The sequence below is a fragment of the Platalea leucorodia genome, assembly GCF_965183815.1.
Source record: "Platalea leucorodia genome assembly, chromosome: 3".
In the NCBI taxonomy this organism is placed as follows: Eukaryota; Metazoa; Chordata; class Aves; order Pelecaniformes; family Threskiornithidae; genus Platalea; species Platalea leucorodia.
The window spans coordinates 98,638,957-98,664,400 of record NC_138825.1 but is presented as its reverse complement, the minus strand read 5'-3'; the positions used below and the strand labels follow the sequence as shown (position 1 = coordinate 98,664,400).

Genomic DNA, 25,444 nt, shown 5'->3' with positions numbered 1-25,444 from the left:
GCTGCCTGCTGGGAAGAGGGGAAGCAGCTCTGTTGCATCAGGCTGGTCGCTTGGGGGCTCAGAGCAGCTGAGGAGGGTAGAAAGACCCTCGCAAAGATGTTTGCAGATCCTTATTAAAACATCTCGGGGTAGTTCCATCACCCCCCCTCCCCCTTAGTGATCTTCAAGTCATCTGTAACTGCCTTGGCAGTGCATTCATTGCTATGTGCTCATTATGGTTATGTGGAACGTAATGTGTCACCTAGTTTTAGTGTGCTTATTGTTTCTGCTTTATGGAAAGACAAAAAACAAAAGAAATAGTAACTTGTTTCTGATAAGTACCCGCTGAAGACTTATATTCAGAGAATTTCCATGCAAGGAGGTGATGGTTTATAATGTGCTTTTGAGCAATAGTAAAGTAAAAAAGGAAAAGATAGGACTCAATCACTATTTATTTTTATTTAAGTATTTTACTTCTACAGTAAGCCATCAGTCAAATGAGAAATACAGATACCAGCAGAAATAATTTGTTTAAGCACATTAAAATATTAATTGATGTATTTTGGTTTTATTGCTCACTAAACTAGAATATAACTGAACTTTTTAAGAAGGAATAGAGTTTTTGCATTTATATATGAAGAGCTCTATTTACTTCTGAGATTATAAATTCATGAAAAATCTAGTCATGGAAATTCAGTTTTCTGTGGCCAAAACCTTTGTCTCCTTTAGGGGCATGTAAGCCAGAAAGGTATAGCTAAAGCAAAGCAGCTCTTAGACTCTCTACTTTTGAAGCAGACTGCCACATTCCTGCGTTCCAGTTTTGAGTGGTTAAAACAAAAAGTTTTCATGTAGTCAAACAGGGGACACCTCTGCTGGAGAGAAACAGCAGGTGTATTTTATATCTGTTTAGTAATTAAGTAAAATACCTTTTCTGCTCTTAACATCATTCTTCTTCAGGTGTATTAGCATGAAGACAGGCTTAAGTTCTACCCTTTTACATAAAAGCACACGCGATGGATAGAGACTCAGAAGGGAGGGAAGACAACTTCGTTATCTTTGTGGACTTAACAAGTAATTACAGACGTTATGATTTCAAAAATTCTCATTACAACAAACATGCTTTTTGCCCCAAGTAAACCTTTTCTTACCCCCCCCCAACTGCAGTTTTTACACTTGACCTTAATGTTACAAAATTATAAAAGAGAAACTGCATTCTAATAAAATCTTAAGAGTTTTGGTGAAACAGGTAAGTCATCTGTTTTCATAAAGCAACACACGATTAATACTGGAGTGATGGTTGGCTTTATGAGCTAATTACTACCCATTTGTCTACAAAACGATTTCCAGTGCAATAAAGAAAAAATGTGCAGACTCCCATTATTTTAAAGTAAATACTAAAGAGTATATGTAAGTAATTCTATGAGTAAAACAGCTGGTTGTGTTTTATATATGCTATTAATACTCAACATTAAAAAAAGAAAAGGAGCTAGGGACAATTTTATTAAGTGCTTTCTTATGTTGGTTCCCGAGTCTTACGTGGCCAGCTAACACAAGAAACAGGAGGAAAAGGAAATTCATCACTTCTAAAGACCCTTAAACAGTTTTTCAATTAATTTCCATTGTAAACATTATACCCTTCTGCTTTCATTAGCTGAATCTTCTTAGAATCTTGGAAGAGCACAACGTCTTTAATTTTACCAACGAATTCCTTCTGAAAAAGCCCTGTAGTGACTATATTGACTTTCCTGCCAATTTCAAACCCACCAAAATAACAAATGCCTCCATAGTTTAAAGCAGTGTATTTCCTCTGTGGATCGATATCTTCAAAAAGAATTAGCTCCTCATCAAGATAGACCTTAATACAAGTTTGGTTTTGAACTACAGTAACAAAATGCCATCTTTCATCACAACAGGTGGAGTATTTGCTATGAATTAGAGGAACAGAGATTCTTTCTCCGAGATTAATCACAACTTTTAATGTTCCATTGGCAAGACCAATGGCAAGGAAATCATTATCTTCATCTTCACCTTTTCCCATCCATACTATTAAGCCTTCAGTTTGATTGGTAGTAAAATTTAAAGAAATGCGACTATACTGGAGGTCTCTTTTTCCGTAATAAGGATCTGTGTATTTGATGTAAGAGTTGCCGATGAACTTTGCTATAAAAAATGTGATTTTGCTATCGCAGTACTTACCTGACCAGCCTAGTGCGCATATACAGATATATGAAAATGAAGTAGGTTGAGGAACACAGAGAGCTTGAGACCCACACCTGTTTTGTGAACAGTGAATAGACTGTTCACACGTGCTCCCTGTCCACTCTTGTGGGCAGGCGCAAGAAAAGCCCGAGTTTTCAACTTGACATGTTCCATTATTTTTGCACACTGCGTACCCACAAACGGTTCCGTCACAGTCACCGACGTTGGCTCCACCTTTGGCATCAGTCACGGTAAGCTTCAGTTCCCTGTTGTTTATAACAATTTCTCGTATACAACCAGTGAAACTTGTGGGTTCATTTTCTACTGCCATAGAATTAACAAGGTTTAAGGAAGACACCCCTCCAACAAAAAAATCTGTGTGCGTGTCTAGCGCATTCATTCCAGGACTAGCTTTTTGAGTAATGTTGATGCCATCCAGGTCCAAGTAGCCTTCATTGCCAGTTCTTCCTGCTTTGAGTGAATGCCACGTATTTCCATTTGCATGGACCCGCTGAAAGGTCTGTAGGATGACTGTCTTGTCTCCGAGATTGTAGCGTAACTGTATAAATCCATTCATTAATGATATACATAGAAAGTCACCTGTAAAAAACAGTATAAAACAGTTTTAGTTTTTAGAGGCAGCACTTATTCATAATCCTGATTTTTTCATGCCTGCGCTTCCCTAGTTCAGTAACTTATTTTCAGTAGCCTTGTACCATCATCATATCTAAATCACACAAACGGAAATGTTCCCTGATGAGCTGCTTGTGGCCTTTTGTTTTTTCATTATTGGAAAGTGAGCTCGTGTTTGCTTCAAAGTAAAAAGCCCAGGCTTCTAAAAAGCTCTGCTTTGGTGCAGAGACGAGATAACTGTGAGGTAGGAGGAAACAGGATCACTTTGGCATCCAGGGAATGGGAGTTGGTGTTCCTGTGAAAAAGAATCAAGTTTTGGCCAAGTTACAAATGCCAGAATACTCTCAGTTTCATATGCTGAATAAAGGCTTGATGGATTTGTCAGTTTAAGGCACTGAAGGCTTGTCCGCACCAAACAGACTCTGCTTTCCCTGAAGCTGCTTTTTGCAAGGGGGATGTTTTGGGTTTAATCTGACAGCTGTAGGAACAGATAAGCTTTTTATTGAATTGTTCTTCTGGAGGCCTCCATGACAGGAAGCATGAGGAGGGAGGTATCTTTTCTTGTAGTATCGGTGTTGTGGTCTTACCGGCAGTATAGAAGGAGAGCGAGTACCACTTCGAACTGTACGTGCAAACATGAAGAAGAAAAGCTGGGAAAGGTTAGGGAACAGGAGCTGGAAGGAAGGTATGTAAGGGCAGAGACAGAGTCTGATGGGGGAAGGTGACAGGGAGGCAGAAGAGGACAGCAGAAGAATCTGCAAATGAAAGTCACATTTTCAAACTTTTTGATGTTTGCCTGTGCAATTTAACTTTTTTTTATATTGCTTTTGGAAATAGTAGGCATAAGGTTGTTTTTTTTTCTTTTTTTATCAATTAGATGATTGATAAATATGTTTGTTAAATTTGAATGTAAGCTCTCTCTCCTAATAGTTACCAGTAAAACTTAAGTTTCATGTAGTATTTTGCTAATGAAGAAATATTTTTAAATTTGGAAAGTACCATTTCCTTAAAGATTCAGCATTATTAAGGGTGGACCTGCTAGTAGAATGTGTTAGAAGAAGTGTGCTTTCTTGGGGGTTTAATTTTTGAGTATTTCTAGTCCTTGAATTACATTGTCTTTAGTGAAGTTAAAAATGAATGGTTTAATTTACTGGAGGCTTGTGAAAGTTGCTAAAATTGTACCTCTCTTTTCAGCAATTGTTCAGGTTCCCATTCAGGCAGGGTGGAGATGTTTCAGTTGTATTAGTGGCTTCGTGCCTCACCTTCCCTGCCCCAGAGGAGAAGGCGGCTCTTCCTTCTTTCAACTCCAGTCCAGCAATGGCAAGCACTTCGTTCTAGCTTGCTAGTTCCAGTTGTGATGATCTGTTTTACTTCCCTGCATTCAGTGTTCTTTTTGAGTACCTTGTTTGTTTCTACTTGTTTCAGAAAAACGAATATAATTCTCTTCACTTGTGGTTTCTCTTGCTCAGTGATGTGGCTTTAAGCTTGCTTAATTTTTCAGTGCATGGTTTGAATGCACTCATCTCGCTTGCTTGTTTGAACAATGTACATAACCTGCTTGTCTATTTCTTTTATCAGGACCTCAGTCCTAGGGTAAGAAAGGAGCAGCAGAAAAAGTTTCTGAACTACCTCTTTGGCAGCCTTCAATCCCCTCTCCTACCCAGACATGCGGACTTGCATAAAGACATGAGTGCGCATTCTTTGCTGTCTAGGAAGAAGGCAAACATCTGACCAGGGTTGCTTGCTCATCTGTCTTGTAATCAAGAACTGGCGAAGCTGGAAGTTCTCCAAGACTTCCTGGCCTGCGGGGAAGTTGTTTGGTAGCTTTGCAAATTTGACAATGATCTGTCTGAGATGGCATTAGAGAATAGTGCTTCACTGATGTCTAGGAAAAAGTGGACACGGTTTCAGCAGTTGGTCGTAGCGCTTCTGACTCAAGCCTAATGATGTCTGTTGCTAATGTACTTGCAGTGAGTTTTGGAGTCTTATTTAGTCTTATAACAACAGCAAATCTGTGTTACTGCATCTGCGACCTACAGTGTAAGGAGAGGGTATGGCTGAGTACTCTGGATTATGTTCTAGCACAGATTTGAGGCCTCTCTTCAAATTGGAGTAACTTTCTTCTCTGCTAGTTGTGAACAAAAAAATTATACTTTCCAATTTCAGCTCTCCCTGAGGCTCTCGAGCCACTTTCTTACTCCCCTGGTTAGATCCTCTCTCTTCACAGATGACTTGCCATTTTAGTCTTTGGCGAGAACAGCAGAGGGTTGAGATAAATTTTATGATGTGGATGTTGATCCCAGGGTTCAGCTCAGTATCTCTCCATGAAGTTTATCGTGCCATAGGTACTACTCAGGGACAACTGGCTGAAAACATTCTAGGACTGTAATATAAGGTGCTGTGTGCTCAGCGTCCATGAAACTTCTCAAAGTGAAGGCAAATTATGGGCTGCTCTTTGTTCCTCCCTTCAGCAGCCAGTGACATTTTCAACCAGGGACCTCAATCTGCCCTGTCTGAGGGACGAGTTGCACAGCTGCAGCCTGTGCAGGCCTATGCCATCACAGGAATTGCATCACCATTTTGATCAAATGGCATTCTTACCACTGAATTTCTCCTCTCAGCAGTCTCAGTATGGGAGAACATGAAGCAAGGTGGTTTCTACTGTTGCAGTTTGAGCATTACTCAGACCTGTCCCATACGACCCAAACTGGGGCCAAAGACCTTTCTGAGGAAGTTTGCTTTTGTTAAGATGAAGGAGATGACATCCTCAGTTTTTCCAGGACTAGACTTTAGAGCTGGTCCCTGCTTTCTAGAAAATACAACCTACACACAGGACACACAACTTTGCTTCCAGCTTTTCAGATTAGCATCTCATCTAATATGGACTATTATCCACACCAGTAGTGTCACAAAAAAAGCAGAGAGACTCCTGAGGTATGCACTCACAGTCGTTATTTTGTTGTGCACGCAAGTCTTTGCCCAACCTGTTGGACGGTGTGCAAGGAACTGTAAGGTAATCTGTCTCAAGGTTGAATCTTCTTTGGAAATAGGCTATTGTAGCTTAGCTGTGGCTTGAAACCACAACATGTCAACACCCTGGGTGTTGAACAAAATCTTCAATGGTTACAGCATTCAGTTGTGATGCACTCAGGGGAAGGGGATTTTGTGGCAGGTGTTGTCTTAAGAACGGTTCTGGGTTTAAAATAGCACTTTTACTGGCAAACCCTAGTTCAGGATTTTCACCAAATGACTGAAGGTCAAAGTTGCTCCACCTCAGGGTGGATTGTCTCTGTTCCATAGTAGAAGCCAGCGCTCCAAAACAGGTATCAATTTTTCTTCATCACTTTCATTTTCAGGTTTTCATAATGAATGTGCATAAGTCTCACCTGCTCCCATATCGGATGTCAGCATTCCTAGAAGCCAAGTCAACTCTGTCCTGAGCAGCCAGTTCCTAAAACTGGGAGTTAATGAAAAGTCTCCTATAGGTACATCTGACTAATACTGTGAGATCATGGATTATCCATGATGATTCCTGCTTATATGACTTCTTATGATGGATTCTGAATGTATCACAAAAATTTTCAGCTTGCTACTACTCTGAATAAGTATGTAAGTCTGTCAGCAAGTTGGTTACTGTCACACAGTCAAGTTTTAAATTCTCCCAAATGGTGACAATGCCCTTTCATGTTCAGCCTTTAGGTAGATGTGCAGGTGTGTCTGTATATCCCTGTCTTGAGACGGGATCATGCTTAAGCAGTATCAGGTCACCATGTTTTTTATGTTACCACAGGGAACTCATCTACATCGTAATGTGTCAAAGCTTTGTACAGTTGGAAATGCATGCTAGGAATGCTGCCCTCTACTTTGAGCTGTCCTATTCATGCCAGAAGCGCTACCAAGCGTAACAAATGCAATAGTGTTAAATTTACACAGCCGTGTTGGGCAAAGATCGCTGCGGTTACTGCCTTCACTATCAAATCTGCCTAATGCCGATATATTTCCTAGGAGGAGTGACTACAATGTCAGAGGATCTTAGGCTGACAGACCACGGGCAGGGAGGGTATCCTGGACAGTATTTTTAACATTTCTCTTTCAGGGTCTCTTTCGCACAGTGACTTAAAGTCTACCCTTGTGCTCCATGTGTATGCATATAAGGCAAAGCCTTTATTACCTGTTAGAGTACCTGAATTTTTTCCTACACTTCATTGCAAATTGACAATAAGAAGGATTTCCTACTAGTTTTTAAGGCCAAAGGAACTTCCAGAACATCCTTTTAAGTAATTTTGGAAGCAGTGGATGCAGTCTTCTAGTTAGCGGTGTTCACCTTTTTGATGCCGTTGTTGTGTCCCCAGTGATACAGAGTTGCAAGTCTCTCTAAAGGCTCCTGTTTGCTTGAAACTCACTGATCAGTTCCTGGACTACTGAAGGTCTAGTTTCCTTTACAAAGACTTGTAAGACATCTGATGCTTGTCCTTTTTCTCATCCTCTGTTACGAAGCAGAAGCCTCTATGCTATGATATTCTGCTGGGGAAAGAGGCTCTGATGAGCTCAGTGCTTCAGCAGCTTTTGCAGAGTAGGTGTCTCAAGAGCTCTAGACAGTGGTTTCCTGGTTACAGGACACCTATAGTCTTGGTTCCTTCAGCCATTTCGAAGCCCTGAGATGGCACCTCTGGATGTATGTTTGCTGGCCTCAGTCTATGCCTTCTGTTGCTTTTTTACCTCACCTTTCTTTCCTCTAGCTCAAGGCCAGAACGTCAGTTTCTACCACTGTGGCACCAGGTAGCATTTCTTTCCCCCCCTCTCCTTCCACCTTCTTTTTCAGAAACCTTTATTGATCATTGGCACTGTCTCGGTGACAGAGTGAACATTTGAACCTTATACTCTCATAAGCAGTAATATTCACAGGAATCATCCCCAGTTAATGAATACGAACTCTGTTACCATAGATTAGTTTCAGTATGTGCTCATCTTCACTCTACGCTGACCTCTTTAAGCCACCATAATAAAGTGCCTGTGTCTCCAACAGTGTTATTGCCTCTTGTTGGTATGATGAATCCTATAACCATCATAGCTCCAGATATATCTTTGCTCACTGCTCCTTCCTGCCTTGCTGAACTCTGATCACATTGCTTTCATTCTTCCTTTTTTCATCATCCTGTTCTTCACAGTGTTCCTTTCACCCTGCTATCCTGTATGATTTTCCATGGACCCAAATCGTGCCCTCTTACACTGTGACCGTTTATGCATTTGTCCAGGAGCAGAACTTTTCTTGTCTAGTAGGGGTTGAAATAGCCATGTCAGCCTCCAGCTAAACGGCTGTACTCTACGGCCAAGGAAGGTGATGCACTGTGGTCCCCACATGAGAGAGAACCTAACGGACCAGCAGCTGTCCTTCACAGCTGGTCTCCTGAGCATTTCCAGGAGCCAGAATAAGGCCCAGGGCCAAGGAGAGAAAGCAAAGCAGAAGAGGGAGGTCTATAAATGGGTAGAATAAGGGAACGAAGGGACAGAGAGAAGAGATGAGCCATACTCCCACCCTTCTGCAGCCCCTGCTGCTAGTTGCTAGCCAATAATATGTCAGCGTGGTTTAAGTAAGTTTGTTGTTCTCAGCTTAATCTGCATCTTTTCTTGCCTTCCTTGTCTTTAGAGGTTTGTTAACCTTGACTCTGCCTTTGCCATGCACACAGTTAGGTATCAGTCAGCTGACAGGTTATGGCAGCTTGTTGCAGCTGTTGCAACTTGATCCTTTTATCTAGTGATGACCATAGCCAGCGCCTCTAATGCACACTTACAGGAGCTACCCATGGATGTGCTTTCATGGATTATTAGAAAATTATTCTACACCATGTATGGAGCCGCATCTCACAGCTAATGCAAGACTGAGAACAGGTATGAAGCCAAGCCTGCAAATCTCTCAAACGTAAAAAAAGTCACTGTGGCAATAGGTAGATTCCAGCTTCCACTTGTGGCACCATCCCAGAGCAGAAGGGCGCAGCTGGGATCCAGAACAACCCTGCAGACGGAGTGATGCTCATGCACCGAGAAGGGGTGGGCGGTTATCTATTTGCAGGTTAGACCATTCAGCCTCACCTTTCAAAAATGCTGCTCTCCTTGGTGAAGAAACTTTTTCTGCTTCCTTTAGTCACCACTGTCACCCTGGCATATTTCAGCAGCTAGAAGGAGCCACCTGCCTTGAGCAACCTCAATTTGCCAGCCTTTTGCAAGTGCTTGCTTGCCAGTGGCAAACGGGTAGCAACAACACTTCATATGCAACAGATTTCAGGACAATGGAGATGACTCTTCTGTCACACAGATAGCTGGCAGTTCTGCTTCCTATGCTGCTTATTTATCCCAGACAAATGATCCCAAAACCAGTAACAAAGCAGAAGTGATGCCCCTGTCAGCCAAGGAAACATGGCTGCCAAGACAGAAGACTTAACCACTCTTTAGTTTCTCTTCTAAAAGTGGGCAGATAATCCATTTGTTTCTGATTAGGAAAACAACACTCCTCCCTTGTGGGTATTCTAGAAATTCTGAAATAGTTCCAAAGGATTTTAGTCCAATTCCATGATTCAGTTTTCACCATAAACAATGTCTTAGAAAACCATGCAGGCGTCACACACCCACACTGGCTACCTCTTATTTTTGTGCTTTAGGTTTTTAAACTGAAATGCCTTAAATATCAGGAGTTACAGTTTTGAGGTTTTTCAGATCAGGTAGGTAACATAATCCTGTTAAAGAGAGACAGAGCACGGCTGCTGCAAATGTTGAGTATTAAATTTAGTGTGAGTCATCCCATTCTGTTCATTATCCTGACTTCCTTCTTAGTCACTCAGCATAACTGTTCTTTCTCCTCTCGTCAGGGAGCAACCCTTTCCGTCACCCGGGCCTGAACTCTGGAAGAGTGCAGACAGTCTACAGCATACTCCACCTTCACAAACAAATGTAAAGCTTCAGTAATGTTATAACTCAACGAAAAAAGTAATGCTCCTTACTGCCTTTTACCCAGAGTGCCAAGGCCTTCAAGTATATAGAGTGGTCGCTATGTAAATTCAAGTGGTTGATGGGCATCCAGCAAACCCTGTCTGAATCAGAGGCTATTTATTCAATGGGGCTCTCACACTTTCATGGGTAGAAATAGGATACACGGCACTTGAGAAAATGTGAAATGGGCTGGCCTTCTACCGACACTCTGCTAAACTCCACAAGAATGCTGTATTATTTGCAGAGACCTCACTCAGAAGCAGTGCATACAACTGTCTGCATCTCCCACATTTCCACCTCATTGGCATAAAACAAGTCATCAAAGAGGGGGGAAAAAAGCCCCCTTGTCTTTCTGTCAGCAAGTTTCCAAACTAAAATATGCATACACAGCTCACTTGTTGCGTTTGTTTTCCCCAACAGAAATTACTTAATATAGCTTACTATTAATATAGTTAGCCACTTAAAATTTTGCCAAACTTTGGAAATTATTTTCTTAGGAGCTGCAGAAATTAACACTACCAGCCTTAAGTCATGATACACATTCAGAAACAGCTGACAAAGCAAGAAAACTGATGACTGACAGAATTATAGGAAATTCTGCTAACAGATTCATAGGATAGTTTCCATTTTATGCCAATTTGCCAGGTGTATAAATGTGCGTGCTGAAGTAATCACATTGTTACAGGAGTGGAGGCTGGCACCAGCATATCAGCTTTCGAGCAAGGAGACGAGCCACCTACCCACCCTTTCTAGAAATACATGCAATGTTCTTTGAAAAGAACAAAGCCAGAAGGAAATGTTTCAACCGAAGTCTCATGTTTATTTCTTCACCTACTAAAGATTTTTTTTTTTTTTTTAATGATGGGAGGATTTTTTGGCAGGGGCATGCCCCTGAGGGGAAAGTCCCAGTGTAGTGTTTACATGGGTGACAAGCCAAGCCAAGGTATAACGGTACCACTGTGAGATGCTACAACTCAGTATCATTGCTAAATTAGCTGCATAGTCAGAGCTCATTTCTTTTAAGAAAACAGCATTCCCTAATGAGGAAAAAAAAAAAGTTCTAATTATTTGCTGTTAAAAAGGAATTTTAGAAAAAAAATCCTGTGTTTTCAGCAATCAATTTATTAAATCTTACATAACTGTGCAGAAGAAAAGGCTTTATATAAAGTGCTTTCTAAGCTAATCCCCAACAGAAAGCTCTTTCACATCTGCTGGCTGCTAAGAATACTTCTGAGTCTTTCATCAGTCTAATTCTGTCTGGGTTTGACAGGATTCTATGAAGGCAAATATAAAGAGCTAGACAATTAGCTTTTCCTAAATCTTTGAAGACTTCAGGACAGTGAAAATGGGAGTAGGAAATTTGTAAAGAAATTAAATTATTCTATAGAAGATGTTTTTTGTTTTGAAATTAAATCGATATGATTCTAGAAAGTGATTTAAAGAAAATATTCCTTCCTGTGCAAACAAAACATTCATGAATGGCAATAGAATGAGGGCATGCTCATGCTAAACCACTCCTGGCCCAAGTTAAACAGACTTAGCACTCTCTTTGATGCTTCCAAAGAGATATTTAATTTCTTTATATGCTAGCTGCTTCCATGACCTTTGGCCATTCTTTTGAGAGAGATCCTTTTTTCTCTTCTATTTTTCATGGCCCCTGTAATGCTTTAGTTTATACAGGAGAGAACTATTCACCGAGAATCTCAGAATTTGGCCTGTAAGTGATAGAATTATAAAAGATTCATTGTAGAAGACAGAGTTCTTTTTGCAAATAAATGTATTTGTATTACAGATGTTCCATATATTTTCCTTTGAAGCTGCTTCTCCCTATGTGGTTGTAATTAGAACAAGGCAAACTGGAGGTGCCAGCAGTGTATGATGTGTTACTGGTCTTACCAAATAGCAGCCTGTTAAAACATCTGTGTACAGAATAAGAAGGTGGTAAATCAGGCATATGTGTGTTTATATGCATGCAGGGCTGAGTACATTTATTGAAATGTCTCAGAGCTTTAGTCTTTGAACGAAGGAATGCAAAAATACATGATAAATAGTTAAGTGCTTTTTTTGTCATACAAAGGCCCATTTTTGCATAATGTACTACTTAATACAAGTAGCAAATTTGCTCTAAGATCACGTTATGAATGATATATAATGCTTCTGTTTCAAAACGTGCAAGACACCACATAAATGCAATATAAAGATGAAGTATGCTAATAAAGTAATTAGAAAAAAATTACACCTTAAAGACTACATTTTAAAATGTACTTACACTGCTTGGCAATTCATGTTTTCCTGCTGTGAAGTTTTAGGAATGTTAACTTGGTAAAGTTTAAAATACTTTTATAAGTAGTAGAAATATTTCCTTTAGATTGGTTTTTCACTCTGCATATCTGGCAAATGCAGAACTTGTATGTTTTGCAAGCTGCACCAGCCATCTTTTCAGCATTGTGTAATAAAAAGTTAAACTTCTGATGAACTTCATTAGCTCTCTCATAGTCTGTTCACTTTCACTTAACTTTCATCAGTTTTTATATTGCTTTATTTTTGGTCATTTTAAAACACTGGGCCAAACCACCAGACTATGAATCCTAGAGTAGCTGCACTGAAACTGTGGGAGCAGTATCAGTAAATGCCTGTTGAAAAGCTGCCTACAGTTACTTTTCAGGGGAAAATGGTTTCCTGAACGACTTCATTAAATACTTGCTGGCTTTGGACTAATCCAAATTTTTGTTATGCATATTTTTTCTTATGAACTTGATTATTCACAGTTCAAAACCCAGTTACCATGGACAATGAGTTACAGAGACCGAATGCCTGAATCACTTCAAAGCACTGCCTTTCTTTTTCAAAAAGTATCTGGGTGTATGGTACCAGCAAGCTGGAATATCCTTACCTGACTGAGTACCCAAATGCTGTGCAGCGTAGAACAGGATACCGTCTGGAGACAGAGGCTGAAACTGCAGTTTGATATGGGTCTTATGCCGGATATAAAAGGGTGCAAATGACATCCATGATGATTCATTACTTCTGAAAGATGGATCACTAATGGAACTATCTGAAAAATACAAGAGGAAATGTCTTCTGAAAGATATTTTGAGAGGACTGCATTATTACGGCACCAGTTGTCTACAGTTATTTTGTATAGTTCATAAATGCTGTACATAATACTTCCAATTCTTCCCTTTCCAAAGACTAAAAATAACCTATATACAGAATAAAACTTAGATAATAACGAATCAATGCCACTTTGTCTTCTGTGTGCCTTATTTTCATTAACAATCAAGCCTGTAGTTGTAATGCAAAATAAGTGTGATCTTGTTAGTGTTCATTTTCAAATAAATGTAAGTGTAGATTTTACATTGTTTAAAAATTCAAATGCAACATACTTTTGCAGGAGTCAGAATAAACATTGATTTCTTCACCATACAGATGAAAACCTTAGTGGAGGATTTTTAATGAACTGCTTTGTGTGTCTTAAGAATGTACATTTTAAGTGGAATGTATTCATTAATTGCTGCTGAAATTTGTTTTTAGGATAATCATACTGAGATGCTTGATAATTCAAATTGTCCTATCTTGTACTGAAATGGAGCACTTTGACACAATTACAGTGAGCATACAATATACACTTTTGAGCTATACACAACTTCATCATTCTGTCTTACCACTTCTCTCAGTGCTGACTGTTCATATACCCCTAAGAAATTGGGCTGGTTAAACTTCCTTCAGCCAACTGATTAATGATTATACTTTTCTATGCTGTTTATGTCATTTGAAACGGTTTCCAATTTTTCCCACTATAATGACATGACATATTTGAGATATAATTATGTTAGTTATTAGCTCATTCATTATCATGTGGTTGTTAGTTTGCTGTATTTGTGGGTTCACTGGAATATGTCAAGCTATTCAGATGTGCAGGGTACATTTAGACCTGTGTGATAAGCCCTTTTCACTACTTAGTTAACAGCAGTACTTAATGCCTGAACTGTAACTGCTGCCCCCCTCACTTTTCACGGTTTTCCTGCTGAAGCTGTGCTGTTTCTGTTCTAAGAGGCCAACATCTTCATTTTGGTGCTCCCAATTTCATAGTTTTCTAGTAACTTGCTTTCAGTCAAAATGTCCATGTAGTGCATTCCTAGGCAACCTTCTGCTACCTTTCCACACTCAAGTTTTCTGCATAGTGTCTGCTCGTGAATCCACTTGCCATCCAGTTGTACCTTGTATTGCCTATTGCAGATGAGCCTTAGTTATTAGATTGGTATGCAGTCAGCATGCTGCAAGACTTACTTTCTTACTTTGTAATTTGTCTATTTGTCACACCACCTCTCTCGGAATAGGGTTCAAGGTGTTCCTGGTGGACTGTGTCCAGCGGGCAGATGAACCATTACACAGGATGCAGATCTCTCACCTGTTATCAGCATAATGACTTGAGGATGCCTCTTGAATGGGTAGTAACAATACAGCTGGCCTTTTTGTTCATGTCCCCCACTAGATTACCGTTAATACTTCTTAGGAAGGTGTATGGATTCAACCTCACGAATTCTCAGTAAGTCTAAAAGTAAGTTTTAATCTCTGAAATACCAATTATAATGGATTTATGAAATGCTCGAATGATCAGAATCAGGCTTTTGATGCGCTGTTATTCAAGCTATATATGTATTCTCATGCAAATGCATTACATTAACAAATCACTCCCATCCTAAGCATCATAATAGCTGTTATGATATCAAGGCCAGGCAGTGTCTGTAGTAATATATTACATAATGTCAGAAATGTGAACTTCCAGCATCTATACTTAAAAGCTGACAGAAATAAAAGTAGTTTTAAGAGTAATAATTACCCTGGAAGATAAACAGTAATAAAACTTGCTAAACAGATTAGGTGATGTAATTTATATCACTAAAACTTATAAACATATATCAGGTACAAAAGACAAAATAACAATAATTTTCATGTGGATTTTTAGGTGCTTGTATTTTTTTAAGCACGTAAGAGGCAATGTTCTCTGTTAGTAGGTAAAGATGTAATCTCTATACTGATGTCTTTGTATTTAAAAATCAATCAGAAATAATAATTCATTTTGTACATAGACATTTTTGCTTTATGCATCATTTGGAAGTCAGTCTTCTCTTTTATCAAATTTTTGCACAGCAAGACTTAGATATGGAGGAACTGTGCCACAGTGGTCAATCTTATATTAAAATATGCTGCTGCTTAAAAGGTCATACCAGGTGAAGTGTACAATGAGGCATCTGAAAGTCTTCATGTCAGATTCAGTTTCACTTTGTCAACATAGTTAATTCTTTACTGCTTATGAAGGAAGTATGGACGATGATGAGTGTGAAAGCAAAATGTTCAGCTGCAGAAGGACTGAAATGCTACATTGCTTATCATTGGAAGGTATGTGAAAGGAAGATTGCTATGATAAAAAGCCTTGGAGCAGAGAGAGAGAACAAGGACCAAAAAAAGGTGATTTTATAGTATCACTCAGAGAATGAATTAAATCCATGGCTTTACATTATATACAGTGTATTAAAAAGTAACACCCACACCTTCAGCAGCAGATGTCAGAATGCTTTAGAAAGGAGGTATTATCCTGATTTATAGATATAAAATACTCTATTTAATATACTTCATTCTGAAACTTCCAAGATGCAAAAATTTTATTCCCATTTTGCTAAAAAAGTGGTTTTATTCCCAATAAATATATCTGGACAAATGACAGAAAACAACATATTTTGCCACAATGCAGCAGGGCTAACTACAGGAAATACTAGAATGACTTCTAATCTGCTTGTAAATTCTCTGTAGATCCTGTAAGTACTGATGAGATGCATGGGAAAGATCTGACTTGACAGGTACACAGAAATGTGCACCCATATCTCAGAACAGAACGCTTTAATTCTACTGCAATGCACAGAGATGATCAATACAAAATTTCATTTTTTGCAAAATTGCATCTATAGATAGACAAATTTTTAAGGTAAAGAATAAGACAATTTAAGCTTTTCAATTTGCTTTTATGGCAGGCACATGCAAAACTAACGTCATGTCAAATGCTGAGGTACTTTACTGTTATTTTCTTGGCAACAGCCTTTTTTTTGCCACCTAAGATAAGAAAATAAGAAGCTTGGCTAAACTTGCAAAAGACAGTTCCTTTGTTACATATGCTTACTCCAGAGAAACTCTTTTCTAAAACAAATGAGGTGAATGGATGCCTTTGTCAACCCTATAAGCTAAATTTGTAGGACTTGTGCTGTGTAACTACTACATTACTCACTAGGGTGCTCAGCACTGTGGGGTGCATTGTAAGCACAACAGGCATTTAAGCAAACATTTCTGTTCTGTATCTGATTAATGACTCACTTTTCTAAGCTGAGTACTAGTATCTGATGAAGCTATACATTTTTAAATGATACCAAGAGAAACTCTAAATCCCTTTAGACCAGTTAAGAGCTATGGGAACACTAAGTTCCTGCAAGTACTATTGCTGAAGCGTGCTTTTCTTTCCCTCTACTACACATTAATACCTTTCAGGTTCCTCCTGCTATCCTCCTTTGATCAGCCTTGTAATGCTCACACATCCTATTCAACTATTGTTATGAACAAATCTTTCTAGGTTATTCTCACAGTTCAGTTCCCACCATTGAAGCAGAAGTGCTTGTACACATCCCAGTCTACATTTTGACGGCATTACATTTTCATAGTTTCTTCAAGCAGCTTGTTGCCTCAAAACCTTCAGCAAGCCCATTTTGCTATTCAGCGTGTCAAGGAAACTTGCAGTGGAAAAGTAAAACAGTCAACATGAAAAACCTGAGCTCAAGCTCCAAGACGGAAGCACAGAGGCTGTGGAAGCAGGGATGGGCTACCCAGCAGGAACACAGAGCCAGCGCCCGAGTTGAACAGGGATGGAGTTAGGAGTCAAAACTCAGCAGGGGTTGAAACTGGCAAGGGACATGAAGGGAAACAAGAAGGGCTTCCATTAAGGTGGCTAAGGAAAATGTGAGGCCACTCCTCAAAGGAGTGGGGACCTAGTGACAAAGGAAAAAGCCAAAATAGTCAAAGCCTTGTCTGGCTCATTTTTTACTTGGTAAAGCCTGATCAAGCCTCCAAAGTCCCTGACCCTGGTAGCTGAGCTTGGGGAGGTGAAACATTATCTATGGCAGATGAAGAACTTGGGAGCACATCAGCCAATCAGCCATACACATGGGCAGGGCACCAGCCAGGACGCATCCCTGATTGCCGAGGGACATGGCCAATATCACCACAAGGCTGCTCACTATCAGTAAGCTCTGGAAGGTCATGGTGATCACAGGAAGTTCCTGATGACTGGAGGAAGGCAAAACATCATGGTTTGGATGGATGGGTCAGTCTGTGGTACTAACTAGCTATATCAGTTTGCTTTTCTTCTCTCAAATCCTTTTTGGAAGTAAATATATCAAACAAGATTTTTCATAGAACTCTGTCACTTAACACCATAAATCTGCTGCCCTGACCATAATTTTGTCTCCGCATTTGTTTCATTTTGGTGGTGTTAGAAGCCAGGCTTACTGTCACAGAGTAGTGAGGGCTGGGAGCCAGGGGCCAGGAGTGATATAACATGGCTGGCAGGGCAGAAGCCTCTCCAGCCAGGGCCCTGCCTGGAGTGAAGCGAGCAGGACAGGCCCAGGGAGAGCAGCCAGGCCAGCTCCAGAGGCCAGATCACCAAGCAGTTCCACAGTGATGAGCAGGTGTTAAGGTCAAGCCTGCAAGTCAGTCTGTGGGTCAGAGTCCAGGACCAGATGAACATGGCCAGGCAAGGCACGGATGCGATGACGCTGCAGTGTAGTTCAGCGAGGGATCAAGGGCAGGAGCCTCTACTTAAAAGCTGCTTCTGAGCAATGCAGGAGGAAGCTCCTGCTGGGGCTTCTCAGCAGAGCTGTCTTTGAGACCAGACACCAGCCTTATCGCTAGGTTGGCTCTGAGACCAAGCAGGCAAACCCTCAGGAAGCAGGAGGATGCGCTCGGGGCCCTGGCACTTACAGTGCAGCTCTAACAGTTCATTAGCAATAAACACCTGTCTGAAAGCTTTAAACTCCACAGTCAGAAATTTTCAGCAGTTTCATTCCTTCATAGAGAGAAAGTGAGCAGCTCCACCAGTGCTTTTTTCAGTTTGGAAAACAATGACAAATACGGCTGTATGGAAATCTTCATCTGAAGATGCAATTTGCTTAACATTTTAGCTCAAAGATTACTGATATTGCATGGGCTTTTTTTTCTTTTTTCTGGGTAAATATTTGTAAAACCTGAAAAAAAATAATTTCACCTTATCTAAATGGTAATATATTTTTCTGTTGAATTATCACTTTTTATTTAATCTTTGAAGAGCTAACTTTACATAACTTTTAAACTAATTCACATATAGCAAAAAAAAAAAAGTGTAGTTCAACTTCCATTTTTAGTGCAGTAACAAGCAGAGCATGTTAAAAAAAGTATCGATTATGGACACAACTCGACTACAGCAGTTGTTAGAACAATGTACTCATGAAAGACCTGCAGCCATTAGTAATCCTTGCTGTCCTTGAAGAGGAGAGACTGAGGCAATCATTATTCTGAGCAATACTGGAACAAAAGATTGCGGTTTTGTAAGTGAAGTCTACAGTTCTTTTTGGTTTTGCTGCAGTGGAGTTGTGATCTCTACTGTTAGCTAATTAGAGACCTAATTAGCTAAGAAGTAACATCTACAAGCATATGGCTAAATCCCTAAAGAGATTTCTGGCTTTCCAAAGCCTAAAATAGCTATTACTAGCTAAAGTCAAAACAGTAGACCTCAGTCTTTCAGTATGACACATATTAAGAGATGAGTGCCTAAGAATAAGTCACGTGAGCCAGCGAATTGTACTGGGAGCAGCTATGAAACCTCAGTACTAGGAAATCAGTTGCACCAGAAATATGAACCTGATTCTCCTGCATCTGAGGATATGGATATTATAGCCAGGATGTGGATAATTTCTAGTTCTTCTGTCCAATGAATATTTCAGTAAACAAAAATTTCCTAGCAGACATTAGATGATAGAGGAAAAAAAGAAAACCTTACATTCCCCGTTGCTCAGTGGTTATTGTATTCTCTGAGGATATGACAGATATGGGTTCAAGTATTTGCATCACGATAGTTAAAATGAATGCTTAATCACTAGGCAAGTAGGAAAATGTGATACAAACAAAATCTACAAATGTTTAATCCATGCCTGGCTTTGGTAGTAAGCTTATTCTAGGTACTGAAATGTTCTGAAAATGCTTTCAAGATGAAGCCTGCAAGAAGAAACACTCAGTCTGAGATTCCCTCACTGGGACCATTTCTGCACTGGAAGCCTCCAATTGTCTAAAGACTAGGGCATTGAGCAGGACTGAGTATCTCACTGCAGCCTGGTAAAGAATTACATGTCTAAAACTTTGATAACCTAGTTTCAAATTGAGATCATCACTTACTCATATCTTGGACTGGATTTAGTCTGACAACCATGCAAGCCTGCTTTGAGAAGGACTGGACTACAAGAAAGCTGGTATTCTGCATAATGTTTATGAGAGTAATTAAGTCAGGGAAATAGATTACTATAAAATTGGAGGAATTAATTTTGGCATTGAGACACTTACATTTAGTTGTCCACACATATTATTTATAGGCATGAAAATACCCATTATGGTCAACTATGACATAAGACAGGATTCAGTTGCTTAAACATCTTTGTCACTTGCCACTGAGATGCTTTAGCGTATCCAGGACATCCACATAGGCCTGGCTGGTGTAACAGCAAATGCAGGACCTGCTGCCCTTGGCAGCTGGAAGCTGTGAGGGATATATGGCAGCACGTAACCAGGTCCTATTTTCAGGCAACTGTATAGCATCGCTATACAACAGAGTCAACAGATCTAGAAAGAGATTCACCTTATCCTGAAGTAGCCTCCTCCAACGTTTCACTCAATTTCCTAAATGTAGGTACCTACTATTGTAACCTACTGTTATTTTTTCACAGCCTCTATTGCCTTACCTTCTCATGCCATTCCAGAAAGGCACAGGTGTCCAACAGGTCCTGTGCCATATCTGTCTGGGTGCTTTTGGATACAAGTTGGAATGCCAGGGCATCTCAAACCGCACTAAGCATCTACATTTAGAAAAGCTTCTTATAGCTAAATAGCTTCACTGACTCTATTGACTAGGCGTTCATTAACCATAATGAGAACTTACATATTGAAGTCACATGTAGATACTTAAATCTAGATGCCTTGCCTTTAAAACCAGTTCCTACCCTTGACACAGTTTCTAACTCTGAACATCTTTACAAAGTAAGGTGACTAGCATATTTTCAGCAAATGATTCATGCTCATAGGGGAAGTTTGAAAATAATTCCAGAGCCATCCTGCTGAGTGTTAGTTAGCTGGCTGTATCTTGTCCTTATTCAATTGGGTAACTGGAAGGGAATGATAAGTGCATGACTGAATTTTTATTGGGACATCATGTCACTCATGGCTGACTTGGTATGGAGGGCATTACTGTTGTATTGCATATCAATGCCTTCATTTCTTCATGCATGACTTCCACTTGAGTTTATATACGATTAATCCGTGGCATATATTTAAGTAGGCAACTCATTTTATTCTACTTGACATTTTAAATTATACAGAGAAATATTACAAATGCATGTTTTCTTCTGCCTATCATGAATATTAAGTTTACTGGACTGTTACTGATAAATCTGAAAGTTTAGATTGCTTTTTAGGTAAAACTTTAACAGCACCCTTTATCCTTATAGGACATGAGTGCGATAGCTACTATTTAAAGATTTTTCTTATGTTGCCACAAGGCTTCAAAAAATAATAGTGGAAACAGACAGCTTGATGCAACCAGTGTTGCTTAAATGACTAAGGGAACACAACAGTCACTGTGACTCAAAACAACAAGGTAAGAAGTGCCTGCAGTTGTCCTTTAAATGGTCAAACACAGAAACAAAAGTTTCCAAATAATAACTGTGAAATAGTTTGTGCATTAAGCCAGCAAGCCTAACTGCATTGTCAGATAAATCCAACATACGCATGCACACACGTATGTGTGCTTGAGTGTTGGTACATAAGGTGTCTGGTCATGTAAAAGTTTTCAACTAAACCATACTGTGAATTAATTTGTCTTACAATAGCAGTCAAAATATGTCAAGTAACATTCTAGACTATGTAGAAAGAAAAAGATCTTTATAGTAAAAATTATTCCAAATGTCAGCTTCTGCCATTTTTCTTTCATTCATCCATCATGACTATGGGATGGATTAAATAGTTACAGAATTTTTGTTACTTTTTTTTATTTTCTGTCAGGTTATCAGATATTTTCAAAATTTTGCTGTATTTTTCTACCAGAATAATGGAATTTGACATCAGAATAATATCTAGAAAGTTGACTTGAGCTGATAAACATGGCCAAAGGAAGTTGTTTGCCATTTGTTCATCAAGGAAATGGCTTTATTGATTGACAAGTATCTCATTAAATTGAGGACAGAACAATGAAAAGCTCTTTACATTTGCTTTCCTTTCTTCAAGAGCTGTACATTGACAGGCAGTATTTGTAGCTATGGAATTCAGAGACTAATATATAGTTGAAGAAATCTATTTATTAACTCATTTCTTTGTGAAAAGGGCAGCAGCATTCCATTATGATGCCTTGAAGTCAAGAAAAACTATTTTAATAGATTTTATGAAAGTATGTGGCACAAACTAATCCTGCTAAAGAAGAAAACTGCTGAATAATTTAAAATTTATAAGAATATTGTGATGAAAACTGTGCTTATTTTAGCCACTGGCAATTCTTCTCCAATACTGCCATCTATAGAATCTTTCAACTATTACACTGCTGTCCCCTTAAATGAGAATATTATTGGGTCTGTGAAATCTCACAACTAACTAATCCGAAATTACAGGTCTTCTTCATTGCTCTGCAAAATACAGTAAATTATCTAGGACATAAATTTCATATGCTTAGCATCTAGAGCAATTCTACCTTATGTGGAAATATATCTCAATGCTTAACAGAATGTCAGAGAAACTTCATTGACTCCAAATTTATTTTTGCTCAAGTTTTCCACTGCCTTAAGTGATACTGTTTATGTCAAGATGAGAAACTTGATTTAGTCCATTAAAACAAATGGCAAGAAAAAGAAAAAAAGATATCCCACAAATGTTTGGATGCTAGAATACTACTTCAGGGAGATGTCATATATTGTTGCTGGGTTAAACTTTTCTCTAAACCTTCATTATTGGCCACTGCAAGAGACAGGATTATTGGCCTCACACAAGGACACTGTTCTTACAAGAGGAATAAGCTGCTAAATTACCATTTAGTAGAGATTAGAATATAATTGCAGACAGTCACTACGGATAACATGTCTGTATTTTTAATGTTAACAACACTTAATAATTACTAGTTATGAAAAAGATATTGTGTTCACATGTATCATAATGATGTCCTATAAATCAAACTATCTGCAGCAAAAGGGTTTTAGATTATTGCTTCTTCCCCAGGAAGAATCATCCTTGACACTGGATCTTGGCCACTTTTTCTCACGGTAGTAATCACACTGAAACCAATAGGTCTGCTGTATACTTGCAGGAGAGCTGAAACAACCAGGTCCTTAGAGATTCCTCCCTCTTCAGGAACCCTTTGAGATATCTGATTACAAAGGAACTCATTGGGCCAAATGGAATAAGCTGGAATTTGGTGTTCAAAGCCATGCAGTAGACTCTCCCAGACAAAGTGGTGGGAGCTGGAGCCTCTTGTTGGTTTTGAGCACTGTGTGTTAATGAAATAACTAGACTAAATTACATGCTGCTCTGGGCTGAAGCTTCACTTCTTAATCAGAAGACAATTTAGAGTTGTCTGGTACTTCAGTTGCAAACTTCAAGTCAAACAAACAAAAGATTTTGTTAACATCATATTTTGGTGTCCTGGAAAATGTAACTACTTTTAAAAGAAACCTAGATAAACTACTTCCTCCGTATTCCTAATCCTTGTGGTTAAAGGAGTGCTAACTAAGAATTAACACTGTGCCACATCTTGCCAATATTTGGTTGCCATTTATGCACTTCAGGATTTGGGCTGGTTTTCCTGTGTTACTGTTACAGTTGTGACCTTTTCAAATCAGTGGAACAGAATTATCTGTTGCTTCATGTGTCATGAACAGTCTTAGAAGTGGTCTGAGTGCTGACAGCAATGTTAACACTAAATAAAGAAGACTCCTGCATAAATTTTCCATTTCCTACCCATTTCATTACAACCACTTTTATTTCTGGCAGTATAAATGAATCATTTTTTGTTTCTTTACATCAGTGTTACCTTTAGAAACCCAACACACTCGAAGAACCATCCTGTCTTATAAGCATTAATGGGTTTGAAAAGCACAGTACCCCCAAGAAGTGGAGCTTTAAATTAATCTAGAATTAATGTATATGTATAATGCCTTGCCTGACAAGGCTTTGCTCCTTGGACCCGTTCAGATCTAATTTCCAACACTCTTCTCTTTTCCTAGTGCTCCTTATGGATGCTTACTTTTCCAAAGTAGGTCTTAAATTTCATAGGTATCTTCCTACTGCACTTCAGTCATCAGTGTGCTGCCTACCTGCTACACCTCTTGATCTTTCTCCTACAAAAAGCAAGTCCTGGCACTTGCTTTGGCAGATTGAAATATGCAATGAAATATTTGCTCCCAGTGTCAGACCAAAAAATACTTGTGTGCTACTTGCTGAATATTAATTGATCATGTACAGCCTGTAGGAAATGCAGGGTAACTGAAACTGCTACCCTCTCTTTATCAAGTGGGTTCATTTCTTCTAATTTAATCTAAAATATATGATTTAACACACATCTTACTGCAACCTCCTAAGAATATTGCTCAGTATTTACACTTTGGCAGTGAGCATCGTGAGAGTGGACCAAGTAAGCACAGTGAATATCAGGCCACATGAACTGTTAAAACTATGTTCTTTAACTAATCTTGCTCTCCCTGGGTTTACTCTTGTTCTAATTTAGCTTTCCAACTACTGATCACTTGTTAGTGCAGCTCCGACTTCTAAAGTTGAACCATAATGTATCATATCTCTGTGCTGACAGTCATCGCATCCTTGGTGGTTTGAGTCACGGCTCTAAGCAGGACACATCACGTTATTCTTTAAGAACACTTACGTCCTCATCTGCACGTATGCTTTCATCTCTTGTACATAGTTCATAAAGAACCACACACATTTTTAGTGTTTACTAGGCAAGTTAGTGCTTGATTATTGTCAGTTTATGTTTAAGTACCCTTAACATTTGTGCTCAGAGTACCCTTCCTTGTTATTGTGGTTCTACCCCTACTGTCCCGTTTACTCACTTCACCTGACTTGTTCTCGTGCAATCCATACTGTTGTACTGTATTTACCAGTTGCTATTATTTGGTAAAGCCCTATTTGTTCTTACTCTTTGTTATTCTCCTCTGTTTTTTTGCCTTATAAATCTCTTCTGTCTTTTTCTCACACTTTTTTCCTTCTTTCTTGCACATTCATTAGTCTCCATCATTTAATTTCCCTTTGTTCTCTCCTGGTCCCCTGGGCTGTTCATTGCTCTCTGTCTCTTTTTCTTTTGGCTCCAATAACCACCATCAATCCAGAGATGAGATATTCAATCTTGATAAGCAGCTGTTTTTTAGCAATTTGCCATCCACTAAAAGTGTAAACTGTGCTTTGAAAAATCTCATGACAATTCATTATTCTGCCAGAGTAAGGTGAAATGCAGGGCAAAGCATTTGGTCAGGACCCATAGTCCCTATTCATAAAAAGAAAGCTTTTAAATAAAACAGAGAGGAACCCTCTAATGTGTTTACCAGGTGGAGGAATTACTAAAAGGATGACAATCTACAAGAAATACAATTTTCTGTTGCTCAGATATAAGCTATTTGTACTGGTAATAGTGGCCATCTGAAGAAGATCCAAATCTATTCTGAAACCAGAACACAGGAGTGTTTACCTGATTAATTACCTGCTTTATGTATAGCACATGTCCTGTTGATCAGTGTCTTGAATCCAGATGGCATTACTTTTGAAAACCTCACTTGAAATGAGAATTCAAAGTTGAAAAGTTCATATAAAGAGCCCTGAAAACCGTTACAGCAGAGGCAACAGAGCAAGGACATTCTTACATGGAATAAAGAATTTAACAATGACTTTCCAGAAGCTATATTCTCTTTGATTTGAGCCTACCAATTGCAAGTGCTTTCTGTAATGGGATTTTAAAACTGTATCCATCTATAGGGTGAGGACTGCAAATGAGGTCAAATGCAGTTCAGCTTGTCAGTTTTGTGCTTGAAACTCGCTCTGTAGGCACAAGGGAGGCTGGACCTTGGCAGGCAGTTTGAAAAGGGAGCTACGTAACAGTAACTGGAGTTCTCCAAAAGATGTAAAGAGAGCTTCTCGAAGGAAAAACATAAGCTTGTACAGTATTAACCTGAATCTAAGAGCTGCGGAATAGAGAGTGTGGACGGTACTACACCCCTTGCACACAGAGGCGCTTCAGACACTTACAGGAAAAGTCCCTGAGCTTGTGGCACCTATGTATCCACGTTGTTGAATATTCATTTGTGCAATCCCTCAGAGA

At 39.2% G+C, this 25,444-nt stretch overlaps 1 protein-coding gene across 1 annotated transcript in view; it reads right to left on the bottom strand.

Annotated features, from left to right (window-relative positions):
* Positions 1-544: 544 nt before the first annotated feature.
* Positions 545-25,444, bottom strand: part of EYS (eyes shut homolog) — a gene marked incomplete at its 5' end in the record, with an annotated part of 904,266 nt that continues 879,366 nt past the window's right edge. Inside the window, 2 exons of the mRNA XM_082305491.1 lie at positions 545-2,778; positions 12,689-12,850. Coding sequence (XP_082161617.1) covers positions 1,589-2,778; positions 12,689-12,850 — 1,352 coding nt within the window. The 3' untranslated portion in view covers positions 545-1,588. The remainder of the gene's footprint in view (positions 2,779-12,688; positions 12,851-25,444) is intronic.